Source organism: Carassius gibelio, chromosome B4, assembly GCF_023724105.1.
Source record: "Carassius gibelio isolate Cgi1373 ecotype wild population from Czech Republic chromosome B4, carGib1.2-hapl.c, whole genome shotgun sequence".
NCBI classification, from domain to species: Eukaryota; Metazoa; Chordata; class Actinopteri; order Cypriniformes; family Cyprinidae; genus Carassius; species Carassius gibelio.
In genome coordinates this window covers 24,259,793-24,272,496 of record NC_068399.1, presented here as the reverse complement: position 1 = coordinate 24,272,496, position 12,704 = coordinate 24,259,793, and the positions used below count along the sequence as shown (strand labels likewise).

General features: G+C 40.6%; 1 protein-coding gene across 1 annotated transcript; it reads right to left on the bottom strand.

Moving 5' to 3' along the window:
• Positions 1-1,290: 1,290 nt before the first annotated feature.
• On the bottom strand, positions 1,291-12,430 carry LOC127956573 (uncharacterized). Its single transcript, XM_052554604.1, has 3 exons — positions 7,242-12,430; positions 6,365-6,611; positions 1,291-1,370 (listed from the first exon to the last, which is right to left on the bottom strand). The coding sequence occupies exons 1-3, from the start codon at positions 12,096-12,098 to the stop codon at positions 1,291-1,293; spliced, it is 5,184 nt and encodes a 1,727-aa protein (XP_052410564.1). The 5' UTR covers positions 12,099-12,430.
• Positions 12,431-12,704: the final 274 nt, after the last annotated feature.

Sequence of the window (12,704 nt, the reverse complement as noted above, 5' to 3'; positions counted from 1 at the left end):
AACATTTCACCTTTATACAACCACTGTTCTGAAATCTATATTATCATATCTGCCAGTATCCCTGTAGACGTGCATAGGAGAAATCAATACCAGCACACCTCCTCCACTCGAGTAGATATATATTCCCCCACTTACAGAGTTGAGAGCCCCCTCAAATGAGCAAAGAAAATTACATGGCCTTAGAGTGAAAGGCTACTACCAAATAAAGGCTCGAAATAGCATGAAAATGAAGAAGTGGAATCCCAGAGCGTTTTCACACTGCCCGCGTTCTCCACCAAACTCCCGCAGACTTGAAAATCTAAATCACCATGCGGAGAACCAGCTGGGAGAGCGAGTTGCTATTTCCGAACTCCACAGAGGCGCCGAGGTGAAGGTAAAGTCTGTTCACGCTTGCACTGATGGGACGATCTCCGTGTCGCACTGACCAAGATGCTACGGTTAGGCCTTCCTGATAGGATTTTAAAGCTCTTAAAGCACTGTTATGATAAAATGGATCAAATCCTGTTTAAGGAAATAGGTCAGAGATCTGCTTTTGCAAACTGTAATAACTGCGGGGCAGGTGGGAAAATTGGCAATGCTGAATAAATCATATCTCGCAGGTATACGTGGGTCCCGCGGGGAGAAATCAGCCTCGGGTATCCGAAGATTTGCGTGCTTGGCGAGGCTTCAAATAAGATTTCCGACTGAAAGCTTCACCTCTTTGCCGCAAATGGTCCTTGGAGGTTGATTCTGAGCGTGAGCGAGATGCATGACCTCCGAAACCTCGCTCTTTAAATCAACGGTGCTAACGTGAACGTGGCGCCATGTGGGTAGGTGTGTTAATTACAGTGTTAATGCAAAGAACACTAGAAATGGGTGGGTGGTATTAAGCAGGCAATAACTCTGGCTATAAAGCTGTCAACGCCACTGTAAAGGTTGACCGTGTGTCCTTGGAGCCCACAGCAAGTGTTTGTGTGCGAGAAAAGACTCTTGTGTTACCCCACAGGAGGTTGAAGGGTAAAAGAAAGCCTCTCAGATCACAGTGCTAGAAGAGATCTGTGCTGCCAGGAATGGAGTTTAAATAGATTTATAGAGGAAATTGCGCTGAGATTCAGATTTGGGGTCCCAATCATATTACTTGAACAACCCAGGGTCATATATGTTTTTTAAATGGATCCATATTTAGGTAAACAAACACAGACCGCCTAATGCACGCAATATTTCATGCAATAAAGGAAATATACATATTTCATCTTCCCCGTTCTGAAGATTGCGGTTAAAACAGAAAGCTGCGTGAGAAAATAGGCTTTGCTAATCCTCCCTGGGAGCGTAGGGCTGTTTGCCACAGATTGCATTCTGGGCACAACGCACAAGGGCATCATTGGAGGGCCCTGAGGAGACATTGAACAGGCTTCAAAAACATCTGATAACGACAGTGAATCCAGCCAATCAATCGGCTGATGCGCTGCGGTCGTGGGTCAGAGCCAGTGCCGAGGGCTCCCACGTAAGCGCATGCTTATGACAGCACAAACAGTAGCTTCTCTCTACAAAAGACAACTCCAAACAGCTTTGAGGGAAGACCTGACTGATAACAAATGAAAATAAATTAGCATACGATGCATAACATCCACAAGAGCCCCCACAGTGGCAAAGAAAACTAGACTCATTTCATAGTGTTTTCTATTTGTAGTCTAGAAATGTTAAAGGAATATGCCACCACTATAAAAATGAAGAGTATAAACAACCAAGAAAAATAAATAAATCGGGCAGTGGAAATAGTAGGCTAAAGCCCCTCAAAAAAAAAAAAAAAAAATGTGCAAAAATTTGAATCAAAAAAGTTTGTCTTGAAATTAGTCTCACTATTATTATTCATATTATTCATATTCATACAAGAAAAACATTTAATAGAAAAAAATTAGTGCAGGCAAAATTAGTGTGTTAATGCAGACAGTTATTTGTAATTTAGCTAATTAAACAAATATTAAACATGTTATGTCTTTATGCTCTTTCTACATTAATTTGAAGATCAAATTTAAAATTATTGCAATATAAAAATATATTTAAAAACTTAATTGTTAGGTGGGAATAAAAAAAATGCAATTAATTCATTTTTTTAACTGATTGACAGCACTAATAAAAATGTAAAAAATATTATAAAATATAAAAAATTTACTAAAATGTAAAAAAAAAAATTCAACCTATAATATACTGTAGAAATAGTACTAAAATGTGCTTAATTGCATGAAGAAAATGTAACAATGCATATATATATATATATATATAATGCTTAATTTCTTTTTTTCTTCAATTTCTTCAAGTGATTCTTTCAGTACTGTAGCAGATTGGGATCACACAGAGCCGTGACCTTTATCTTCTCATAGGCCTCGCCAGTAACCTCACCATTAGCCAATCTTGCTCGACCCCACACTGTCATTTGGATGGCTGTGTCTTCAATGAAAACATTATCCACCGAGACACTACAGGCAATTTTCAACTTCCTCGATCTGAGCGGCTATTCATGAGGACAGGGATTGTTGAAGCAGTAGAAGAAAAATGTGTGTCAGGCTTCATTAAAAGACACCAGGACATCAAATAGAGAAAAAAAACCTCTCCTGAGCTGTGCTAAATTTGAAAAAGCTCCAGCTTCCTGTAGAGTTTCCACTCTCCACCGCACATGTAGCTTAGAAGGAGAAAATGCCTCATTCAAACAGGCCACGGAGGAGAAATAAAAGAGACCTCGTTCCACAAATCAGAAACGGTTTGAAAAGTCATCTGAGATGAGCGTCGCGAGAAAAGCTGGAGGAGAAAGACGAACTGTCCCCTTTTACAATACGAACTGATGTTACTACTGAGACTGAAAACAGGAAAGGCAGCTGATTTGTTCCCTAAAAGCAATCTGAGCAAAAGCCAGCATCAACAAAATCCACGTGACAGGTTTGATGGGCAGCATTAATAGCCATTCAGACAGGACAGACAGCTCTCCATTTCACATCTACGAAGATCAACTAAGCTGCCATCTCCAGTCAGTGAGGGCCAAAACTGACAAACTGAAATAAAGAACACAGCAGAAGAAGTGTGAGAGAGGGCACAGCTACAGAGAGAAGTGACCCGAAGCATGGGGTTACAAGTTTTTCAAATCCTCCAACCTTAACTATAACTAACACTGGTGTGTAACCAGTGCTTGAAGTGGAACGCATGGCTTGGGTGATTCGAAATTAAACTATATAAATCACATTACCTCTCATCTCCACAAATCATGTGGATGAATGCAAGTGGAGTCGGCCTACCTTAGAGAAGGGTCTGGCTGCAGACTTGCACTTGCACTCTCAGACTTGCACTCTCAGACTTGCACTCTCAGACACTTGTGCTTCCGCTAGCGACGTCACTTGCAGTCTTTATTGTTATTTACTTATTTTCTATTTATTGATAACTTTTTGTTTGAATCTTTCAACATTTTACAACAGTAGCCAGGTGGTGAAGACAAGAAAAAAGAAACTAAATTACAATGTAACTTGCAATCGCTACTTGCACTCTCCGCTACCTGTGACGTCACTTGCAATCAACACAAATCGTGCATGTTGCCAATGGAGACAAGACCCTGTGGTGGTGAATAAACGATTAAAACTAAATTCGTAGGCCTAACGTTACTACTATACACAAAGTTTTTCGTTAAGCGTTTTCCTCGTGTAGAAAAAAACAAACACTTTATATGGCATAATGTATTAGGATACGTTAAATTAAATTAAAATATCAAATTCGATATATAGTGATTATTTAATGTACTACAAGGCAAGCAGATGGCTATGAACACAATGCGAACACTTAATGTGGCCTAATAACAGACTAAGATGATAAAGACAATTCAGTAGGCATAGCCTATATGTCTTGTTGTTGACTCAAAGTATACACAGACCAGCAAATATGAACGTGCATTATGAAATGCATTAAGTGATTTTAAAAGGATCAGCTCCGTTCAGACAAGCAGATGAGTACAGAACGAAGTGCGTTAAATTGTACATTAAGCGTTTTCCTCCTATAGAAAATCATTATAAATAAAACACATAATGTAGCTTAATTGACAAAGACAGTGATATAAACGAGTTGTAGACAGTTTATTCTATATGGAAAAATGCTTAACGCGAAACTTTGCGCGTTGCGTTTATTCACCACCACAGCTTCTTGTCTCTATTGGCAACAAGCACCATTTGTGTCGATTGCAAGTGTTGCAGGTAGCAGAGAGTTAAAGCAGCGATTGCAAGTGAAATTTTAATTTAGTTTATTTTTTTCTTGTCTTCGCCACCTGGCTACTGTTATAAAATGTTGGGAAATTCAAACAAAACGTAAAAAAAAAATCAATAAAATAAAAAATAAAGACTGCAAGTGACGTCACTTACGGAAGTGCAAGTGTCTGAGAGTGCAAGTGCAAGTCTGCAGCCAGACCCTCTTGCTACCTTAGGGGTTGTCAATGTGTGGGGTGCAAGAGCATGTCAGGGTATGTAGGTAGAATGATAATTAAGTATTGGTTACCTATGGGACCTATGACACTTAAGAATCCACCCAGAACACCCTAACAACTGCTTAGAGCAACTCTAGAGCAACAGAACACTCTAAAAACACCCAATTATCATAACAACCAATCAGCACACCCTAAACAGCACCCAGATCAATTCAATTCAATTCAAGTTTATTTGTTATAGCACTTTTTACGATACAAATCATTGCAAAGCAACTTTACAGAACAATTTACAATTTAGTTTCTACAATATTTAATAGTAGTATATCAGTGGTGACTGTCAGTTAATGTGCATATGGCAGAAATTTTCGGAAAAAATAAAGACAGTCAAACAGACAATGAACACTATTAACAGCAATTTTTATAAGATGCAATTGTAGCGCTTTTTTCCCTTTCCTATATAGATAGATAATGGTGCGCTCTGAGTTCGTATGAATAAACTTTGGTTTATCAACTATTGTGAGCTAAGTGTTATTTACTCACTTCAACTTGTTCTATGTAACTGTGTTTGTTACTTAGTTCCTTGGGTCCCTTAAACTTTAAAATAAATTCAAATAAAAATGAATTAGAATTTAACTTCTGTAAATAAATCAATTGTTTTACCAATCAATGAAATATCAATGTATATTTATATTTCCTTTTTAACTCAAATAATAATAAACTGAAAACACTCAAGTAGACTGTAAATAACAATTTACTGGATAAAAGGTAAAATGATCACGTTTCAGGATTTTTTCCAAATGTAAAATAAAATTATTTAAATAAGCAATATGAATTTCACAAATTCACACAAATGAATAAAACAATAAAATCAAGTACACATTTCACATTCACTCTTTTTGTAAATGGATATTTGTTCCCCTCTGTTGTTATACTTCAAATTTGAGTCATCAAACTCTTACTCAAACTTAATAAACTCTTCAAACAAATACTAAGCCGGCAATATGAGCTCACACTTAACCTCAATCAATATGAAAGTTCGTTATTTTCACGTTGCAGGCCTGTTTGATGCTGGGGTACGTTGTGGTCAACAAATAAACAAACGACCGCTTCACTCAACACTGAGCAACAAACAAAAAAAATAAAAATACCTTGAACCATCCAATCAGAAGAGCGTGTTTCACCTCACGAGGTTAGATGTCCGTCAACTCCACTATCGCGGCGATTTCCTTAAGGCCAAAGGAATTCCGAGCACTCACGTTAGCTCACAAGTCATCTGTAATCATCCTCATCTGAAACTGCCACGAATCCTCATGCTGACGACTCGCCAACCGTCTCTGTAGTATCAGTTTCTGTTCTCATTCCGACAACACCTTAACTACATAAACTATTGTAACACATTATAGCATTAGTTACACTATATATTTTGTGAAACAATATAACACCAGATGATCGCACGCTCTTCTCCCTCGTGCTCTCCCAATTCTTCCTCGTTCAACTTTGCCCTCAATTATTCCCGCCCCCTTCACCTTAATCTAGAGCATAGATTGGACACCCAACGTGGACAAGTGAATATGACTGGATAAACAGAAGAAATATAAAAATACAAAAATAAAAATAATATCAACTTAATTAACATGGAACTTATCCAAAACCATATACATTTATGAAATGCACATATGTATATATATAAAAAAAAACACTTCGTAAATTATTACACTGGGTTACACCCTCCCCTTTCCAATTGTCTGAATGTCCTCATCAGACATTTAAATCAAAATTTTACAGTCTATACCTGGTTGTTCATTTAGTTATTTTAACTCTGACCTAGTCTTATAATGACCCCTCTATGGACAATTTCAATTGGGTGGTCACTACTTCTTCCTGGTTCGTCATAAGTGAGTCTTATAACAGGCTTCACAGGTCTCTTACTATGGGCTCTCTGACTAGGAGGCATAACCGCTTTTGGTTTTGTACACTTCCTTTCAGAAACAGTCACAGTGTCTGATTCAACTTCTGAGTCTGACTCAGATTCAGCAACATTATCATTTTCAGTCCAGTCTTCCTCAGCCTGATCACTTTCCTCATGACCAGTATCATCAGCTTCTTGCTCATTTCCATCGCTATCAGGAGATCTGTCCCTGGTCCTCTTATTTTTCAGCAACTTGTGCACATATTTCTGGTAAGGCACATTAACCCTTTCACATTCTGACTCTGAGGATTCTGTCATCTCAAATAAGTGATTTTGGGTTTCTTTTTGCACTTTTTTGTGTGTTTGGTTTGAGTTTGAATGTTTTCTTGTCTTTTCAGGTAATGCATAACCTGGACTCTCCAGCATTCTCACAGACTGTCCAATCGGTAAGAGGTGATCTCGATGTATAGTTTTGACTCCTCCACCACGTTCAGGTTTCACCTTATACACTGGTAAGTTAGGCATTTTGTCAACTACCAGATATGGCAAAGAACTCCATCGACTCTGAAGCTTGTGTTTTCCTCTCAGTCCCAGATTCTTCAACAACACTCTATCACCGACATCCAAGACCTGGAATTTAATGCTGCTGTCATAGGCTCTTTTGTTTCGTTGATGCACTTTGTTTGAAGCTTCTGAGGCTAGTTGATAAGCTTCTTTTAAATCTTTTTTCAGCTTGGCGACATACTGAAAATGTTGTCTTTCCCCTGTTCCTTCAGCAGATGTTTGGAAACAAAGATCAACAGGGAGTCTTGCTTCCCTTCCAAACATTAAATAGTAGGGAGAGTACCCTGTAGCATCACATTTCGTGCTATTATAGGCATGAACCAGATACCCCACATGCTGACTCCACTGACGTTTTTTCTCATGTCCCAAGGTTCCCAACATCGAGAGCAAGGTACGATTAAACCTCTCAGGCTGAGCATCACCTTGAGGGTGGTACGGAGTGGTACGTGATTTTCGAATCCCCAACAGAAGCAAGAGCTCTTTGATTAAATTACTCTCAAAGTCTCGCCCTTGGTCGGAATGGATCCTCCCAGGTAAGCCATAATGCACAAAATACTTGTCCACTAAGATCTTGGCTACAGTGCGAGCTGTCTGATTCCTTGAGGGAAACGCCTGGGCGTACCGTGTAAAATGATCTGTGACTACCAAGATGTTACTTATTCCTTTTGAGTCGGGCTCAAGTGAGAGGAAATCAATGCAGACCAGATCCATCGGTCCATTGCTGGTAATTTGGTGCAAAGGAGCTGCTTTACTACATGGTGTCTTGCGAGTAATACACTCCCCACAATTCTTTATGTATTGTTCCACCTCGCAGGCCATTTTGGGCCAGTAGAATCTACTCCTGATGAGATCTGTGGTTCTTTCTACACCCAGATGACCCATATCATCATGCAACAACCTGCACACATCCTCCCTGAATTCAGTAGGTAGGACAAGTTGGGAAACTTCTTCTCCAGAGGGTGTTTGACTGCAGCGGAAAAGCAAACCTTCTTTAATTAGAAGCCTATTCTTCTCACGTTTCATAAGCCACAACTCAGAATTCACCTTTACCTCAGTAGGCCACGTCCCTTGCTTTAAAGCTTCAATTACTTTCCTCAGGACAACATCATTCTTCTGGGCTCTTGTCAAATCAGCTATGGATTTCTGCTCCAAGAAGTCACATTCCAGTTGAACAGGGAAAGCATACACATCAGGAATACACTCAGGTGAGGCTGCTAGTTGCTCTACATACCTAGGTGATTTGCTGAGCTTTAAGTCAACATGAACTTCCTGGCATATGGCCCTTACATCGGTCTCAGAGATGCTTTGCCAACCCTCTCTTATTTCCTCATCTGCCATATTACGGGACAGTAAATCTGCATCAGTATTGTTCTTGCCTGGTCTGTACAACACATCAAAGTCGTAGGTGGATAGTGCAGCCAGCCAACGATGTCCAGTGGCACTGAGTTTAGCTGTCGTAAGAACGTACGTAAGTGGATTATTATCCGTACGTACTGTGAATCTAGCTCCATATAGGTAATCGTGGAATTTATCCATGACCGCCCATTTCAAAGCAAGAAATTCCAACTGGTGTATAGGATATTTCTGCTCTGAATTACTCAGTTTTCTACTAGCAAATGCCACAGGCTGCAGACCAGATGAATGCTCCTGATATAATACAGCACCTAGCCCTTTTAGACTGGCATCTACATGCAAAATGTAGGGTTTGCAGGGGTCTGCAAAAGCTAGGACTGGAGCATTAGTAAGACACTGAATTATCTGCTCAAAGGCATCAGAGCATGACTGGTTCCATCTGTCTCCGAAAGGCTCCGACTCTTTCAAGTAAGCCTTAGATCGATCTTTTTCCCACTTTTTACCTCGCTGGGTAGGGGCATAACCTTTCGTAAGCTCAGTAAGAGGTCGGACAATCGCAGCGTAGTTGGCTATGAACCTACGGTAATATCCGCAGAAGCCAAGAAAAGATCTCAAGGACTTAAGGTCTGTTGGTTGCGGCCATGTGCTGACTGCCTTGACCTTATCAGGGTCTGTTGCAACGCCTTCGGCAGAGACTATATGTCCAACATATTTGACCTTGGTCTGGCAGAATTGGCATTTGTCCAATGACACTTTTAGTCCCACTTGTGCTAGTCTGTCCAAGACCTTCAGAAGTCTTTCTTCATGCTCTTCCAATGACTTCCCAAAGACAATCAGGTCATCCAGGTATACAAGGACTTGAATCAGATTCATATCCCCCACAGCTTTTTCCATCAAGCGTTGGAAAGTCGCGGGTGCCCCAGTAATGCCCTGTGGCATACGCTCGAATTGATAGAATCCTAAGGGGCATATAAAAGCAGTTTTTTCCTTATCCTCTTCAGACATAGCTATTTGGTAATAACCACTTCTGAGGTCAAGGACGGAAAACCATCTACTCCCTGATAAACAGTCTAGTGCATCGTCAATGCGAGGAGTAGTATACTGGTCAGGCACTGTACGAGCATTAAGTGTGCGATAGTCGATGCACATTCTTACACTTCCATTTTTCTTTCGGGCGATAACAATAGGGGAGGCGTAGGGACTTCGTGATTCCTTGATGATGCCAGATTTCATAAGCTCTTGAATGTGTTTCCGAACATCATCAATATCCGCAGGAGCCAAACGCCTAGAGCGCTCACGAAAAGGCCTAGAATCGGATAGCCGAATATGGTGTTCCACTCCTTTCGCCAAACCCACGTCCCACTCGTGTAGTGAAAACACAGAAGCTCTTTCCGACAATGCCTGCCTTAACCTCTGCTTCCATGTCTCAGGAATTGGGGAATCTCCAAAGTTAATGAGGTTTGTATCAAACTCTCCTGTCTTTGGGGTGGATATTACTGGTTCTGCAGAATACAAGTGACCAACCACTGTTCCTACTGGAATCACTGTGTCCTTCAGGGATTCATTGTGCATCAGTACTGGAAAATGGTGAACATCCATTTCAGAATGTGGCACTACCATGGGCTGCAGTAACACTCCAACTGGCAGAGTGGCATCTGGAGAAGCCTCTACCAACAGAACCTCTTCTCCTAATGGTTCATTTAACTCTACATTACAGATTGCCACACAATCCCCTCCAGGGGACAAGGACAAAGGGCCAGGACCAAGCCACCTTACACTGCCCACTCCTTCGTCTTCACCAAAGATCCTAGCAGGGTCACATGACAATTCTTCGGAAACTGAATCCACATTTATGCCCAATGTCTGTGCAATGTCCACTCCAGCACTTTCTCTACACAAATGAGCCAAACGCTTGAAAAGGTTAGCGTTGGTACCCAAAATAACTGGTGTTTGATCTGGACTACATGGTCCCGGGCAGATTAAGGCCAAGACTGAAAGGGTTTCATGAGTTCCTGTGATTTTGGCAGGGAACTCAACATCTACCATCACATAACCCAAGTAAGGGTAGCTGGACTCACTTAAACCCCAAATTGCCAAACCTGTGACTGGGTGAATTGGAACATCAGACAGATGCTGCTTGTACCACGCTTCGAAGATGATGGTTACTTGTGAACCACTGTCTAATAAGGAATCACATTCATGTCCGTTCACCTTTAGCTGAACAACAGACATTGGACCAACCAAGCCTTCTGGAAGGTGCCTTTGCTTTTGTATGTCTACAGCACTCCTTTTTACTGAACAGTTGGTTGTACTGGATGTTGGCTCAGATGAAAGCAAGTCTCTACTTTTGGCTTTTTTCAGTGACTGGATTAATCTTCGAACAACTTTTGCTTGGTTTTCAGCATTTCTGCATTTTGCGGCGAAGTGTCCACTTTCTCCACAGCGGTAGCAGTAATATTCCTCCGAATCACTGTACGTTGTTGGCTTATATGTACCAGGGAAATTTCTAGAAGTCTCCACAGGCAAGGAGGCCACAGAGGCAATAGGCTTTTTACTTTGAACTTTCTGCTGCAATCTTTTGACCTGTTTTTTCAGCGCAGTCACTTCAGGGTCTGGACAACTTTCAAAGGTTGTAGTTTTCATACTTGAACCAGCAGATGTCTCTTCTTTCACAGTTCCATGCTGGGTGGCTGCCATAGAAGCAAACATGGCTTTCAGTTCCTTTAACTCAGTTTTTAAAGTCTGGATTTCTGTCTGCTTATCGTCTACCTCTGCTTTAGCCTGGATCTTATGCACAGTGGAGTTTAGCTTAGCCCTTGATGCCTCATATTCTTCCTCACTGCGAATCTCACTCAACAACTCCAAAAAGGATGGAGGATTTTCCTTCCTTTCCCTCAGTTTAAGATTAACTAACATAAGATCAGCAGCCACTGCTCCACGAAGTAACTGTTCCACTCTTACACGGTTTGCAGCTGCAACCGACAGACCACCTCGCTGTATGACTTTGGTCAATGCTTGTTCTAATCTTTTTAAAAAATCGGACAGTTTTTCCCTTGGCTGTTGCTGCATCAACCGAAAAGCAATATACAGCTCTTCCCCTGATTCAGCAGAACCAAAGGCACTTTCAATGGCCTCTAAACATTGTTCTGGCTTGAGATCAGCAGTAGTTACACGAGCAGCTTTTATTATTGACAAGGCTGGCCCTCGTAAACTCTCCATAATCCGACGTCTTTTTTCTTTGTCTGAGCAATCGCTTTCTTCAACCATAAGACGAGCTTGTTCTAGCCAATGTTCTAAAGGCTCTTCTCCGGCAGGAGTTGGCACAGTCCCAGAAAAAACACGGAGGCGGCGATAACTGCTGCTATCACTAACTGGTTTTTCTATTTTAGACAGCAGATCCCCCACGGCACGAATAATGGACTCAGCCGAGCCATCATGTGCACCCAACAATTCCTGAATGTTGCCATCATCCACAGCGGTAGATGAATGCTCTGCCCTAGAGGGAGCACTTGGGGATACTGGACTTTGTGTCACCATGACAATCGGCCAGGCTACAAGTCCGCCTGTGGGTAGTATGTCAGGAGGGACTTTAGAAAAGTCTACAACTTCTTTGCATTCACATAAAACAGTCAAACTATCCAGTTTACTGTTGTACATGCGTCCTCTCACACGCACTCGTCCCAGACATTTAACAGATTGGAGGGTGTCTTCTATTTGAGAAATTTCTACATCTTCAGGGACAATGACCATCAGCGCATGTGCCTCATTAAGCATTTCTCCTCGACACCATCCTTTAAGCTCATCCACCAGACCAGGATATATAGAGTAAGCAGTCATGGTCACACTGTGCTAACTAGATGAAGACGGAGACTTTTGTTTCTTCTTTTACAACACAACTGTAATGGGACACGCAAGGATCCCAGCGGTGCCTCCAATTTATGTAGCGCTTTTTTCCCTTTCCTATATAGATAGATAATGGTGCGCTCTGAGTTCGTATGAATAAACTTTGGTTTATCAACTATTGTGAGCTAAGTGTTATTTACTCACTTCAACTTGTTCTATGTAACTGTGTTTGTTACTTAGTTCCTTGGGTCCCTTAAACTTTAAAATAAATTCAAATAAAAATGAATTAGAATTTAACTTCTGTAAATAAATCAATTGTTTTACCAATCAATGAAATAACAATGTATATTTATATTTCCTTTTTAACTCAAATAATAATAAACTGAAAACACTCAAGTAGACTGTAAATAACAATTTACTGGATAAAAGGTAAAATGATCACGTTTCAGGATTTTTTCCAAATGTAAAATAAAATTATTTAAATAAGCAATATGAATTTCACAAATTCACACAAATGAATAAAACAATAAAATCAAGTACACATTTCACATTCACTCTTTTTGTAAATGGATATTTGTTCCCCTCTGTTGTTATACTTCA